General features: G+C 32.9%; 2 protein-coding genes across 10 annotated transcripts in view; one reads left to right on the top strand and one right to left on the bottom strand.

Moving 5' to 3' along the window:
* LOC106869811 (bromodomain-containing protein 3) overlaps positions 1 to 14,013 on the bottom strand; it is a 96,437-nt gene extending 82,424 nt beyond the window's left edge. For 4 of the 8 annotated variants that reach the window (XM_052965696.2, XM_052965697.2, XM_052965699.2 and 1 more), the window contains exons 1-2: positions 13,584 to 14,013; positions 2,861 to 2,918 (exon numbers count right to left, since the gene is read on the bottom strand). In XM_052965696.2, coding sequence (XP_052821656.1) covers positions 2,861 to 2,918; positions 13,584 to 13,714 — 189 coding nt within the window. In that variant the 5' untranslated portion in view covers positions 13,715 to 14,013. Of the gene's footprint in view, positions 1 to 2,860; positions 2,919 to 13,487 lie in introns of all 8 variants that reach the window. The other 4 variants (XM_052965700.2, XM_089348040.1, XM_089348041.1 and 1 more) reach the window with 1 other exon arrangement.
* The window catches only part of LOC106875273 (WD repeat-containing protein 5), a 39,008-nt gene continuing 34,175 nt past the window's right edge, over positions 12,124 to 16,956 (top strand). Inside the window, exon 1 of one of the 2 annotated variants that reach the window (XM_089348051.1) lies at positions 12,124 to 12,273. The gene's annotated coding sequence lies outside the window, so the exon portion shown is untranslated. Of the gene's footprint in view, positions 12,274 to 14,472; positions 14,958 to 16,956 lie in introns of those variants that run through there. The other variant, XM_089348044.1, reaches the window with a different exon arrangement.

Raw genomic sequence — 16,956 nt, 5'->3', positions numbered from 1 at the left:
GTGGTTGGCATTAGATAGGGCATCCAGCTGTAGAAACTTTGCCAGATCAGACTGAGCCTGGTGCAGCCCTCTAGCCTACCAGTCCTCAGTCAAACCGTCCAACCCATGCCAGCATGGAAAGCGGACATATGATGATATATACATACACACACATATATACAGATATATACATGCATATGTCTATAGATATATCACACATATACATAGATAGATCTATACATGTAAATACAAATATGTATACATATATATATATATATATATATATATATATATATATATATATATATATACAAACATACATCATTGTCGTCGTTTAACATCCACTTTACATTCTGGTCTAGGTTGGACAGTTTGACTGAGGCCTGGCAAGCCAGAAGGCAGCACCAGGCCATACATATATATATATATATATATAGATAAATACATACACACATAAACATGCATGTATATACAGTTAATTGTCTCTCTCCTTTCTTTTCCAACTGGAGTAGCCAAGTATGTCCTCTGTAGTAAGCCACCTACCTCTATCCCTCTATTATACTGTAACCTCTCAGGTGGCACAAAGCCATTTCCCTCAGTTCCACTCCCTCTCCTAGCTAAGAGGTCTTCATCTTGCAAATTACTCAACAATCTCATTAGTGTTAGTGCCATATAAAAATCACCCAGTACTCAGTAAAGTGGTTGTTGGGAAAGGCATCCAGCCATAGAAACCATGCTGAAGCAGCTCTTGTTAAACCATCCAGCCCATGTCAGCATAGAAGATGGATATTAAATGATGATGACATGATATCATTCTCATTGGCTCCGAGCTTTGCCAGCCTCTGTCAAACTGTCCAACCTATGCCAGCATGAAAGACAGACGTTAAATGTTGAGACATATATACTCGTATAGATATTTATATACATATTCACATGTATGGCGGTGCACACATCTACCATTTATATATGCATACATACACTCGAAAGCAAATACACATATACAAGAACATATATATCCATCATCCATATAAACATGCATACAGACAGAAATATACATATGTGCACCTAGACCTAACAAACACACCTACACTTATACAATAGATTTGTTTTAGCTTCTGCCAGTACAATACTATAGCAGAAAACACTTGCCCAAGGTGTTTCACAGTGTGACTGAATAGAAAACCATGAAGTAAACTTCATAATCACACATCCATATATGTATACATACAAATACACACGGGCATACATACCTAGAAACACTTGTATCTAAAAATATATACACCCACATGCATATACATGCACATTAACCTCTATTTAATGTTACCTTTTATATGCTGGTATGGATCCAAAGGAAATATATGGGGGCAGTTTGTTTTTATGCATAAATGACCTACCTGATTTAAGTAAGGTAATATTTCCTCGTAGCTGAACATGTCTTCATGAAAGAATGTAAATTGACACTAATTGTATAATGGTGACATGCATCAACTATAATTACACAATATCAAGACAAGGAGATACTAACTTACACACACACATTTTATTTGTATATATACATTATGCACGCACACACACAAAGTTAAACTAATCTCCACTAGGTTTTGACAATGACTATTTCAGTTTGATTAAATTAACATTCTACTAAATTATGCTGGTATTTGCCAAATAATCTACAGAGACCTATGCCCTTAATATTTTTAAATAATATCAATGATACGGCATGTGACAATGTTAGCCATCAGAATTACAAATATAATTCATCAATGGACTTCACAACTTTTCTTCACTCACTATCACTACCAAAGACTTTAATAACATGAAACTAATATAAGACACCTATAGTAGGATCAAAACCAGGACCATAACCACTTGCTAGAATGACATACTTTACCTTTGATTTTCTGTTCAAATAACTAGTGTATACATTGTGACTCAATTTAATCAGTCCAATTTTACAAAAGCTCTAACTATATTCATACATACGCATCATCATGTAAATCTTCACAATACTAAAATTTTTTCCATAGATAAATTACTTTCCATGATAACTGGAAATCAAATGTTAAGAAACATTATAGTCAAAACTGTTGATTATAATCTAACACAACTTTAATATTTCACAACACACAGATGTTCAAAGTTCTTAGCAAATCAATACTTGATTTCCACAGATCATCTCATATATTTTACTAATTGTCACAAAAGCATAAATATCACAACTTCAATTCTATTGCATACCTACATAGTGTAAATGTCTAGCTATGAGTGAGTGAGATAGAATGCTAGATTGCGCACTCACAAATTATGCTTAAATAATGGGACTGATTAATGTTTAACATCAGCCAATAAGTAAGTTTTAAAAAAGAAAGGCAAAAGTCATCTTGTTACCCAATTGTTTTTAAACTTTGTCTTTTTCGTCTATAAAGTCCACAAATGACAGTTGTGGAACTTTTTCTTTTGAAACTAAGTTAACTGTAATAAACCTTCATTTAACCATTTAGCATTTAAACCGGCCATATCCGGCCAAAAGTATTCTGCCAGTTTTATGTTCAAACTGGCTGGATCTGGTCTCTCACACCAAATCCACAATATCATTTTAAAAATTAACAGCTACCTCATCAAAATGTCATAGCTACAAGATAATGCATGATTAGTTCAAAACAATGCGAATAAAAAAGCATTAATTTTGACAGAATAATGCGAACACTAAAGGGTTAAATAGAAATGCCTACAGATTCAAGATATGGAAATGAAAATTTTGGAAGGTTATAATAATAATAATAATAATAATAAAAAAGAAAGAAAGAAACCCTGGTAACTTCTGAATATTCCATTCTTAATTACTATGTTATGATTATAGGAAAGGAACTGAATCACTTACCGAGTTGTAATCACTGTTACTCGACTGCCTGTTTGGGCTTTGCATGTTGTTAGCTTTTCTGAAAAGGAAGAATAAGCAATTATAATAGCATTTCAAAAACATATCTAGTATGGACTATATTTTACATCATCTGTAACTTAATAGAACTCAAGTTTATTGTGATTAGGCAGACATTGCAGTATTAATGTCCTTAAAACTATCATGAGAACTCCAAAGAGTGGGAAGCTCATCTTCAAATAGCTTTAATATTTAACTGCAAAGATGCTCATGAAAATAAGAATAAAGTAAGATTCATCAATACAATCTTTGTTACAAATAATTTACAAAATAAACCCAATTCAAATTTTAATTAGAATACCATAAACAAATACATACACACAGATAAAAACTACAAAGTAATTGAATAGAAGCAATTTCAAAATCTACCTTCCTTAAATATGTAAATGTAAACAATTTCAAGAAAATATGTGTAAAATAGAGAAACATAACCTATATATCTTAAAGTTGTCATCAAATTACATTAACAAACATTTTCTGTTGGTAGATATCAGCATGTGAATGATAATTTGTAAACATTTATTTTATATCCAAAATGTATTTTGAAAAAAAAAAAAAAAAAAAAAAAAATCACAACTTCAACATTTCTTTATATAATGATTTAAAATATAACTTATCTTGAAATGACTAAAGTATATTTATAAAGTCCTCCATTTTACAGCAATAAAATAGGTGCAGCTGCAGCTCTGCAGCTTAGAAGTTTGCTGCTTCTCAACCACAAGATTTTGAGTTCACTCCCACTGTGCAACACTTTGGGAAAGTGTTTTCTACTATAGCCCAAAACCCTGATTGAATTTGGTAGACAAAAATTGAATGAAGCCTGTAGTGAGTCTCCTTGTCCTGACATAGCATGATAGTAAAGGAGTAAAACTGTCATTCATTTCCAATTCTGCAGGAACATGTCTAGCTATGGAGAAATACTACCTTGCTTGAAAACAAGTGATGGTTAGAGACAAAAAAGGTATCCAGCTGTAGAACATCTGCTACAATAAAAATTCTGTTCAACCCATGCAAAGTAGATGTTAAAACGAAGAAAACAAAGGAGATTAGAATGCTATTTGAAAAATATAAAGAGAATGTTGCTTTCAAAAGCAGTCACTTTCTTATATATTTACATCTTAGACATACACACATCCCAAAGCAGGGGGTGGGCGACACCTCTCAACAGCAGACACACCCACACAACTGTCCCAAAGGTGGACACATAGAGATACATCCTCAAGGTCACTACTGAGGAGCAATTTTAACATTACTAAAATCTTTAAAGGCAGAATTATCTGCATGCCAGGCAAAATGCATAGTGGCATTTCATCCATCATTACATTGAGAGTTCAAATTTCACAGACATTGATTTTGCCTTTCATCCCTCCAGGGTTGAAGTAATCAACTTAACCACTCCCCCAAAATTGCTGGCCTTGTGCCAAATTTGAAATCAATTTTATGAAAATCTTTTCATTCTACCATCTGTAATTATTTCTAATACAGCTGACATGTAATATATAACTCAAAACATTCAACTATACAATATATTACACTTTTTATACCACCCCTGGTTTTATCACACAAAATTGTCCTAGTCCTGTATTCAATCAAGTGTTGCAATATAAATCTAACCTAAACCTTACAACATTAGAAGTCCTCCAAATTCTTGATTAATTTTAAATAAATTAAAACATACAGGCTACTTTTACAGGTTCCAGTCAGAGGCTGTGGCCATACTAGGGCTTTGTGTATTTTAATAGAAATAACACGCGAGTGCATTCATCAGTATATATTCTTGAATAAAAATTGTTATGCTGATTGGAAGTGAATAAATAAGATAACCTACAAATTATTCAGTTTAGTCAGTTTTCCAATGTTGAACCTTATTGTGCAGGTCTGCAAGTTCTAGGCATGGCTACACAGTGAAAAAATTCACTTCATAACGATGTGGTTTTGAGTTCCATGCCACTGCACAGTACAGTGGGCAAGTGTTTTCCACTATAGCCTTGAACTTACAATGCCTTGTGAGAGAAACTGGTAAGACAGAAATTAGACAAAAAGTGTATTAACAATGACCATGATGGATGATTTGCTACCAATTGGTGGTAAGGCCGGCTATTACACAAGTGGAAAGATTACCAAAAGTACAAAATGATTACAAAATCATTAGGTTTTGTTTATGGCTTTAGTAAAAATTCTTTACATGTTCAAAAGAGATAAAAACCTAATGACATTTCATACAAGTGACTTTCATTTGCCAACTGTAGAATCCAATAGATTGGCATGCATCTCAGGTTTAAGAGTCACAACCTACACACACTGTGATTTCGATAAGCTTTGACCAGACCAAGACAAGATCAAACCAAAACTTCATAAACAAGCTGCATTGTCTCTTCTACACAAACAGCTGAAAACTAAGCAACAACATGAAAATTGTGGTGAATCACTCTATAGCTTGCTTTTGTGGCAAAAGTAGACATTCTTGAAATGCAAGAAACCATATAGGTGCAGGCAAAAATGCTCAACAGGGTCTGATAGATTTGTTATATGAATTTAAAACCCCAATCATGAAGAAAACTACATATCAAAACCAACTGAATTTATGGACCACCAAAATTAAGTTTGACATGTTTGTAATTAAGAAATAAGCTATAAAAATTCACTACCAGTTCAAAAACCCAATGCATTAAAACTAAAAGACTGAACACCTAAAGTAACTTACACATCATTTTAGAAGAAACTCAGTTTTCAAGATTTAAAGGATTGAATACAAAACTGAAGTGAATGTTACAGAACGATTTACACTATTTTCAGTGCAAAAAACAAGTCAAATCTTAGAATCTATGGAATCACACACGGTTGGTACTGACTCTAGTAACCTAATTTTTCCAACTGAGTCTCCAACTACAGTTCAACATCTCTGGTATCAATAAAAGAAAAAAGAAAACTTAATAAGTAGGTGAGATATAAATTTTGTAACAACTGTATACAGGGACAACTAGAATTACTGCAAGCAATAGTCCCGGTTGTTCAGATAAAAAGTCAGAAAGGCACATATTGACTAAAGTATACTTTAAAAAAATATTCAAACTTACTTTCCTACTTGTCCTTTTAGAAATACAAATTTATATGAAAAAACCATTACTGTCAAAAGTAGTAAGTATATTACTAATAAGACTTTGGATGACAGGATCAGGTCCTTAAAATGGTGACTCAGACCTATCCAATTCAATGCTGTAACTATTTTATATGCATGAAGAAGTTCATTAAATCAGAAGTCTAGCTACTGAATTACTTAGACACTGTGCTTCAAAACATTTCTATTCAATACTGATTTAAAATTTCAAGCAAAATAAATAAAGCATGATTTAATATGAAGAATTCCAGTATTCTTAAACAGAACAGCATTTAAAATGGACTGTATAAAATTAATTTCAAAAGTATACTTTCTAAAAGCAACTTGGCATTACTTTCTACTAAAGTAGTTTGTTTTAAAAGATTTGTTTACTACCATCAATTAGAAAATACTAACTCTAAAATAAATTTGGATACCAATGATGTTTGCCACTCGAGTTTTGATTCTCCAAATTAGACTGAACTTCAAATGAATGTTATACCAATTGTTGACAGTTGCATTTAAGGCTACCATTAGCAGTTCAAAAAGCAACTGCAACACCATTTGGTTCTGCTGAGGTCATATATCAGGGTATGAAAATTTTACATTTCCATATTTAATTTTCCCATATGTCTTCGCCAAACTTGTGTAGTTTCCATTGTCTGAGCTCAACTGGTAGAGAATAGTAACCAAGAAAATGACGTGGACCATTGCCAAGAAGCTTTATTGACTCCCTTTTTCTACCTGCAAGAGAATAAAGAGAACAGAAAAGCCCAAATGACTTATTCTAAAATCTTTCAGGGACCTTAGTACTTGGTTAATTAAAATACTTGTCACACTAAAAATAACTTAAAGCTTCAAATATTTTAAATTTGTTCTATTTGAATAACCAGATTTATAAAAATCAAACATTTTAAACTTTGTACTTATTTAATGCCTGAAAATCTAGTTACACTACACTACACCCAAGCAGAACCTGCTACAGACATAGAACCTAAATTAATGAAATAATGGACTAAATCAACTTCAGAGCCCTAACAAAGTCAACAAGAAAAATAGCATGAACATTGATTACTAAATGTGTAAATGAAAAATTGGAAAAACTGTAACAAGAATTAAGCCATGTATTCATAACTACATAACCAATCAATTGTAACTACCTAATTTTCATACATATTTTCAAAGTTTAAATATATGCAATCATAAATTACATATTCAACAAATAATTTTTACTAATTGCTAATGCAATTAACAACACATAAAACAAAGCATAATAGGCTTGATACTGCTTCCCAATCTATAATAAATTTTTCAGGGACATTTCATATATATAAAACTATTTAAGTCAAAAGGCATTTCAACTGAATTTTTATAAAAAACTTTACATCAGTTGGATCAGATTTTGGATCTGAGACTCAACTTTCTATCCAAACAAAAACCTTTTGAAATAGTTATTAAAGCATTCTCATAAACAGGTGTACCTATACCAGATCTTATGTATTTAATGTAACAAAGAACTTCACTAAATATTTTATATTTAACTTCTCAAATTCCATGTTTTAATATTATAAATCTGAACGAATATAAGGGTGGAGGGTATTTGCCATATTATTACTCTATTTACCATGCTTATTCCTATGGTAATATGAAATTATATATTTACTTATTATCATTTTTGAACAGTTGAGATGCATAGCTCAATAGTAAATAAACTCTTGAGCATCTATTTTGGCAATCAATAAAAGATACAAAATATTTTCATGTTCAATAATATAGAAACAAGCCCCAGTACTGTCCTAAACTTTATCACACTAGAATTACAATTTGGAGTAAAATCAGGTGAAAAGCCTAAATCATAGCCATTTCTTTATTTTTACATCCACTCTTTCATGCTGACAAGAGTTAGACCAAGTAATTCTAGTAACCATGCCAAAGCTGACAATGGAGCACGACACAGCCCTAAGGGCTGCCAGATTCTGACAAACCATAATCCATACCAACATGGAGAACAGACGGATGATGATGATAATAACGCCTCCAAAATAAATCGAGAACCACCTCTCCTTTGTATGTTCCATATTTCCCATGTTTTCTATAATTTGAACTTCCTATTGCTAACTTTACTTACCTAAGAATTTTGTCTGACCTACTTCCATTTTGACAATATTGCTGAATGTCACACATTACCTTCTGGAAAAGCATTCAATATCTTCCTTTTGAAAACTCACAGTTCAAAGCTTTATAAGGATATACGAAGCATTTTCTGAAAACAACTTCCCCACTTTCTCCATAAATCAAATTGGGATATGTTTAACCATTTCCCTAAGGCATATCAATTTTTTTTTTATTGGAAAATTCTCACCAATAAATTGTCATATATATAGTTATTATTAAATTGAATTAAAATTAGCGAAAACTCAAAATTCCACTACTCATTCAAAAACATGTCTAAATGTTTAATATGATATATATTCAATTTACACACAGGTACAGTGAAAAAGATGTGGTTTAAATTACAGATCTGAATAATTGTCTCCAAGAAGCTTCCAGGACGAATCATTTTGACACTGCCAGAAGTACTTCTCTAACCAGAAAAGAATGAACTTTTCAGCCATTTGTTCCAATAATTTTATTTGAATGAAACCTAAGCCATCCATTCATCATCTAATTACGGCACAACCTACAGTGTAGTGTAACCCCAGACCAACTTTGTTTCCCACTTCCTTGAAAATGTATATTTTGTAAAAAAAATAAATAAAATAAAAAAAATTTTTAAATAAAAAAAAAAGGAACTTTTAATCCGAGGAAACATTTTAGGTGGTCTCTTTCGACTTTATTTAAGCTCAGTAAAGTTATTGAAATTTTGCGAGAAGCGAGTGCTTTAAATATTGTATAAATATTTTGTTATGCTATAAAAAAAATAAATGAAAATTTTTTTTAAATCGTAAATTTTACACTAAAAAAAAAAAAAAAAGCATTAATTTTTAATGCATTTTAAAGAAAGCTATAAAAAAATAACGCCAAGAATACTTTCTGTAGTTACGCCCTTCGCTGTAAAATTATTCGAAGTAGCGTGAAACATCAATTGAAAATTACGAATCTTAACGATTAGTTTATTTAAAAAAAAAAAAAAAAAAAATTAAATGTCACTAGATTTATCAAAATTTTCTAAAATCTCAATAGCCGTAAAATATAAAAATTGACTGCAGAGTTCATTCACTAATAAGCAGAACGACCCCCTCCCCTTTAAACTGCATCCATCGCTGGTAAGAAATATTTCATTCAAATTTTCAAGTTATTAAAAACTTTGAGACATGAACCTCACAACCTAATATTCAAAAAGGATTTATTTAAACAAAGATTACATATATTGTAATGTCACTATCAGATAATATATATACACACACACACAAATACCGTCATCTTGACATATCGTGTTATCTTTGTTTACATCATTAATCTTATTTCGATGAGGCGCTGTCACCATCTGTGACTATGTCTCTCACCCTTAATTACCTGAATATATCGATACTTATCATTAATTTGTTTTTTTATCAAACATTTTAGGCTGTGTAAATTGTATAGAAATGAATACAATAGCCGAACATTTTTGAAGCCTCAAAAAACAAGTGTGTTCAAATGCTGGATGTAAGCTACTGTGTCACCCCTTGCCCACATAGTGGTCAAAATTTCGTCTTAACGTTAAATATAAGCTTTTTCTCATCAAGGACACATAGATAATAACCGCTGACAGAACCCACGAAACTGATAGCATAAAGTGTCAGTTCATTAGCAGAGATTATTAAGAAATTATTGATGAACGTTTTTCTGACGAAAAAAGTTATTTCTGAGACATCAAAATGAAATATCTTTTAATTAAAGACATTTGTAATTAAATATTTCACACGGATTTCATCATCAGAACACATGCAAAAAGAAAATGCTATTGAATTAGGTCTTTAATCAGTCCTAGTATGTCATTTCTCTCCCTCCCATACAGAGAGGTTTATTTTTTACAAGTTTGCATGCTTAATTTACAAAAATCAACTTTCACTTAAGCCATTCATTTGCTGAATCTTATATTTCAGTTTTCCCGATATCACTGCTGTAAGATCTCCATTATTTTAATATATCCTTTGGTTTAAATACCTATACAAATGTAAGACATTTTCAAAATGACAACTTTCAATGAAATCGGTTCGAAAGTTTCAATCAACTATTTGAAAATTAAAAATCCTTATAATGAAGTTGAAAAATCTAGCTTATAAATAGCTTCTACAGCACTCAATACTAGCGACCGAATGAATAATGAAACTGGAGTGACAGAAGCAGCAGGGCGCTGGTGATCGCCTTTAGTCGGCGGCAGCAAAGAGAGAGGGTGAAGAAAGTAAATACAAGCAGTGTTCATGAGTAATATATTGGATAAAGTATATTCTTTCTATTTGTCCTACTTGACCATATTGAAATATCTTGGTGCTACAACTAATACTATGATTATTATTATCATCATCTACACTTTACTGCTACCGCTACTTGTAAAGAAAGACAGCGAACATGACATGCTGCTACTACTACTAAATACGAGGAGAGCAGACCAAAACAATCAATAAATTACCAGTTGTTAGTGAATCATTAAGCTAACAACTCTTCCTACTGACACACATGTTCCACACTTTTCAGCAAACAATATTACAAGAGGAGAATGTAGGTCCTAGATATGCAAAAGGCTGGGATAACCTTAATCATCTTTACTCTAGTAGGCTGACCTAGGACTAATCAAGAAGGCTGTCATTTCACATTATTTGGACTGTTTTAAAAAGAAAAATATACAATAGTCTGAAACCAAGTATCTCATATTCTTAGAGCAACACAATGCTTGATTTTCTCAACTTTAGCTCATAGAAATATGAGAAACTAATTAAAACGAATATATTGTTTTGTACAATTAAAAATGAAACTGCTAATGTATTAGTCATAGGAGACACCTTAGAAATAATTATCTCCAATTACATAACTTTTATTCTTTCTGTTTATATCAAACCAAATTAATAATGTTGCTAAATTTTTACAATACAACTATTTTCATTATTAATCACTACAGAACTATTGCTTTGGCCGAAGATTATATATGTATGTATATATAGTGGCAGCTGTTTATACAACTGATATTAAAAGAAACACGTTAGAAAAATATGGCGGTCGATAGTGATCTGAAGAGATTTTTATCTTCTATCAACGAAAGAGGGAAATGTTTATCAATTCGTTTGGATACATAGATGGAACAGAGTTACTTTAGAATAAAAACTATCTATTATTAATTCGATTATTTTTGTATTACTCGAGTTAATATTCTAATCGAGACTAATATATATAATGTAATAATAATACTAGAGAAAGCGGGAGGGTAAGGAAAGAGAATGGAGGGGGGGACTTGTGATTTGGCGGCAGAGTAAAGAGAGCAGTTTTAAGACGATGGCCTACTTAACATAAGCAGTAGTAATGTGGCCGGCCCTGGCAACAGATGAACGTGCTGGGCCGGCTTTCACACTATTCAGCTACCAACACACATACACACAGCTTTTGTAAACTGACTGCGCTATCTTCTTATTTACTTGACAGTACGCGACAGTCGTCCACCATAGTGTACAGATTCATTAAATACTTTTTCAGATTAAACGTAAGTCAATTTTCATTTCCCACCATAAATTACGATTGACAGCAGGTAATAAATAAATAAAATAAGAAAACAGCTTGTTAAAAACGTAAAGATTTTATTTAAATTCAAAGAAAAAAAAACTGTTTTAAGAGTGAATAAAGAAAGGTAGAAGACGGGTAGAAATGAGGTCGTTTGAGTACCCATTGCCAAATGGCGGTGACACCACGTGTAAGGACGAGGAAGTGTGTCCGCCCATTTATAAAGGTAGATAGTTGGAGAATCAAGTTCACTGCATTATATCAGAATTAAGACTTCCCATCAAGGAAGAACTATATGAAAGTAAGCTATTCTAAACATGTTAAGTGAAGAGAAGATATTAAAAGGCAAGATTTGAGCAGTAAATCAAGTCAGTGTAGAGTTAGGTTTATAGAGTACTTCCTGTTTGAAACCTTTGTACAGTAGTTAGGACAGCGTAACAAGAACGATGGAAGAATTGAAGCCATCCATTTTCCTTCACGGAGGTGTGTTCATAGTGGCAGCACCAATTATTTATCGATTACATCGATCCATTATGGTGATCGATGTTAAATTTTATCTAAAGCAGTAAGTATTATTAATGATTTGAAATAATTTAATTACCGATTGTAACCCCAGTGTATCTAGAGTGACAATTTCACTAAACACAAGTAACAAAAGTATATATATATATATAATGCAGTGTAAGTTGTTATACTCAGAAGTGAATAGTCATGGTAAGGGTAAGAGTGGCTCCATACAGTAACATTAACCGTTTAAGAGTTGTGAAGAAAGAGGCGCGCTTCGTTGCTGCCATCCACCGCCTTCGAAAAGATCGAACTGAAGAGGACAGAAATAGTACACCGTTTCATAGGCAATAACATCAATAAAGTTAGATAGCTTCTACGAAATCAAAATTGCAGAGTAAAATAAATGGGGCCAATGAAAAAGATCCAAGAGACATCTAGAAGGAAATAAATGGAGGCAAGCAAGCTACGGTTGCAGCTACTACTACTACTACTGTAACACTAACGACCAGCTTCACACCGCCGCAGCACACACACACACACACACAACTACATAAAATCATTAGAACATTTGTTGTCACCTTACTGCATCATAGAGATTGAAACACTTCCTTCATCACTTCTTAACTAACACCATCATTTTGTTAAAATAGTCTGCCTGATGTCCACAAAATGGAGGTTTGATTTAGAAGCTTTATTTAAGCATAATCACACACTTCAACATAGTCAATTATCTAGATATGCACAACACGGACTGTGGCAATGGACACGATCCAAACAAGCAAGTTTTTAACGCGTGAAAATAAGGAAAATTCAAATAAAATAAAGATCTCGATTGACCGTATATTATATATTTCCCCCCTCCCACCTTTGTCTGCCCTTGTTTACGTCGAAACCATCCATTAATATGAAAAATATATTTAATATCAGCATAAAAATAGCTATGATCGGTTAATTACGACATTAAAAAATCAATAATTTGCAGAGAGATTAATTGCGAGAATTTCTGAAGTGATTCAGACACAGAAAATAGTTGAAGAAATAACGACATTTGCTGATTCGGTTAAAACGACATTTTTATTTTCTAGACCGCGGCCAGGGTTTTAAATCCCAACCAAAATACATATTTTAAAGGGCGTTTTTACGCATAATATTTACATAAAAATGATCTATGTATCTTTATAAAAACAAATGAACAAATATGCAAATCGAAACCTAAGGTTGACGCTTCAAATAAATACCAAGAAAAGAGAGTCGAAACGGCAGCCTACTTACGAACAATGGCGGACCTTACAATGGAGCTTCCCACTCCTCGGATGGCTAAAATAATGCACTTTTTGAGTTCCTAAAACAAAAATATAATTTCAGTACCCTTTAGACATTTTTGGAGCATTCGTTTTATATCCTTGCAGAGCTGGATGGGTCTTTGTATCCATTTTCCACGCCGGATTTCCAATACCAGCGCGAGCTTCCTTGCCAGCATTACTCCAATTCTCTCGCATTTCAGCTTTATATATGCTTGCTTCACAACCAAAAATTTTGATTGGTCAATCGATATCACATGATTACAAGCTGAACGCAATCAATGAAAATAACCAGCAATTTTCTTTAAATGTTCAACATTAACTCCAAATGCGAGTGAAATGTCTTCGTAGAATTTCTACATCTACAAAATTCTTAAAAGAAATAAAGGTTTAGCCTTAGACTGACAATAGTAAACGACCGAACAGACCATGAGAATATACAACTGTTAGCCTAAACAGTGATACTAACAACAATTTGGAGGAGACGGCGCTGAAGTGAGCGCTGATTGGTCAAAAGAGGTCAGCTGATCTCTTATCTTCAGATCTATGGCAGACTCACCTTCCACGCCGAATTTCCCTATTTTTTCCCTCCATTTATTCTCCAATATTTCCATCGTTTTTACTTGGCTATTGTTATTTTATAAAGTTCTGTAAAGTAAATAAAAATTAAAAATTTCAGTATGTTACATTGTATACACCTGCATGCAAAAGAGAAAACGAAATGAAAAATATATATTTAACGAAATGTGTTTTTAAAGCTGGTGTATTTTCTCGCTTTTTTTTCTTATAAAATGTGAATGTTGAAATGAATAAAATATAAATGCTGATATATTAGAATAAAGTCGGCAACAGCAAGAAATTCCTAAAAAAAAAAAAAAGTAATAGCATAGGGCTAAGACATAGCTGTGAGTGTTGCTAAGAGGTCAATGGATAGCCATAACAGTAGGTGTCAGTACGCATGCGCTAGTTGTACTTTTTGCATACATCTGTGCATGTATGTATATATGTATATGTGTGCGAGGCACCTTATGTCCGCGATTTTAATATAGCTCGGTAGTGAACCAGCATTTGCTCGTCTCTTTCATATTTACTAGGTTCACCGAGATTTTTTTTTTATGTATATTTCACCGATCTCAATTATAGAATTATAGAAAAACGATAGAGTTTAACTCTCCTTATCATCATTATCGACTATTAGTCTAGAAAGACTAGTTTCAGAGTAAAATTTTACGATCTAAAACCGGCATCAAATGTTATTTATAGAAGCTTGAAGCAAAATTCATTCTAAATGTTTATGAAAGCAGAGACGGAAACTAACTCCATTTCAGTCGGTGTTTAAATGAATCGAAACGGAGCTACGAGACAAAGGATAATACGCTGAAAGATAATTAATGATAAAATCCTATTTATTTCAATCAATCGATCTTTATTGACATCAAAGGCAAGTATAAGTTTTAAAATATCAGTGTTTCAGCTCAACTTTGCTTAGTGATGGAACTTTCTGAGTTTTTCCACAGATAGTCTACTGCTCTACCCACCTCATACACACCAACTTTATATGCCATGTGTTATGTAGATTAAACACATATTTCCTGCGCGCGCGTGTGAATATGTACACTTCGTATATCCCTCTCTTCTGTTCATTTTTCCATTGATATTTCAAACATTAAGCCAGTGACCATGCACTTTTGTTTACTTTTTCGCAAATTTGTATACTGTCTCCCCTTTCAACATCTTATATTCCCAAGAAGTGTTGACATCATTTTATGTTTATTATTTATCAGGTTCTATTTGATATTTGGTTAGGTTTCTTCCCACATCATATCACATGCATTAACAGATATCGACACAGTTTAATGTGCGTGTGTGCCTTTTCTAAATAAACATTGCACACGCATACATATCTATCTAATATATATGTGTGTGTCGTCCATAAGTCTGAAAAAGTCACATCAGTGAGTAATATAGTGCATATGTATGGTATTAAGGAGCATGTCTGAGGAGTCAGTATTGCCTAGTCGGCGCGAAACCGACGGTAACATTCTGACCAGTGACAAGGCATAACCATTAATATTCGGATCGACGATATATATATATACATACATATATGGCAGCAGGTGCTTCTATATCGGGTCGTTGTTGACTTAACAAAGGCCTTTGACACCTTTAACAGAGAAGAAAGATTAGGAAAGTTCATGGAAAGTTGGATTGTCCGTCAAATTTGTAGTTTAAGAAACAACATTGTAATATTAAGGCTCTGATCACTTTCAGTGAGCAGCTCTGACGAAATTACTATAAACAATGGGATTAAATAAAGCGATATCCCAGTATTCTTTCATGCATGTCACATTAATATCCACCGAAGTTATAGAAATAACATGCAAGGCCTTTGACCTGAGGGAATTCAATTGTAACTTTGATTCGATAGTTACTTTATACAGATGATGCTGATTTTTGTTGCTTCTAATGTAAATGACACGCGGTTTATAATGGACCACTTTATAGTTGCTTTTGACCCCATAGTAAGCTTGAAGACTAATGTTAATTTCTCCACCGACTGATCCCTACATTGAACAAAATGTTTAAGTAAATGGTATCGGATTAAAGACTGTGAGGCCCATTTTTATATCTTGGGAACATTCCCTCTAATTTGTTGTGGGCATGCGGAGAAATTACTTGTGTGCAAGTTTTGTTTTTGTTTGGAATGTGCGCATCTATTCGCGTAAACATTACTCAAATTTTTTCATTTAAAAAAGTTCGATTTTATCTTTGAAATTTTGCGTACGCACTTTTTTCTTTTTATTCCTTGTAAAACATGAGTGCGCACGCACAGCTTAAAAAGGCAACACTGCTTGGGAGTACGTTGTCAAGAGGTAGATCCTTAGACACTGGAATTCAAAAGGGTTGTGCGACTTTAACAAGAAAATGGTGTAGTGTAAGATGGTGAGGGACAAAATCATTCAAACTAAAATTAGTGTCTGTGTTTCGACAATTCTGTATTTGCCAGAAACACCTGAACATGCTTGAAATTTCACCAAAGGTGTGTCTGAATCGCATATTCAGTATCAAGACTCAGAACATCACACAGTCCCATAGCATAAGGTTTGTGGACAAAAAAGTGCTACGTTTAAGGAAATGAACAGCCAATTTGGCTACCTTACTGATTAACTAAAGACCATACAGTACCACACACAAAAACAAAAAGTCAACTGTCTCACTATTGGATCACAGATCAACAGATGCCAAGTACAAGTGAACAATGAACAGCTCCCACAACTGCTTTTTACAACTAACTGGGAATTAGAAAGCATCCTCAGAGTAATTCTATGAAAAGATAAAAGGACTGCTTGAAACACAACCTAAAATATGAACTGAAGATCAATGTAACCAGGAAACACTAGTAAGAATGATTGGAGGCATTTCAAACAAGGATGCAATAT

This window comes from Octopus bimaculoides, chromosome 2 (genome assembly GCF_046866305.1).
Source record: "Octopus bimaculoides isolate indiv1 chromosome 2, ASM4686630v1, whole genome shotgun sequence".
NCBI classification, from domain to species: domain Eukaryota; kingdom Metazoa; phylum Mollusca; class Cephalopoda; order Octopoda; family Octopodidae; genus Octopus; species Octopus bimaculoides.
This window is presented reverse-complemented; position numbering and strand designations above follow the sequence as displayed.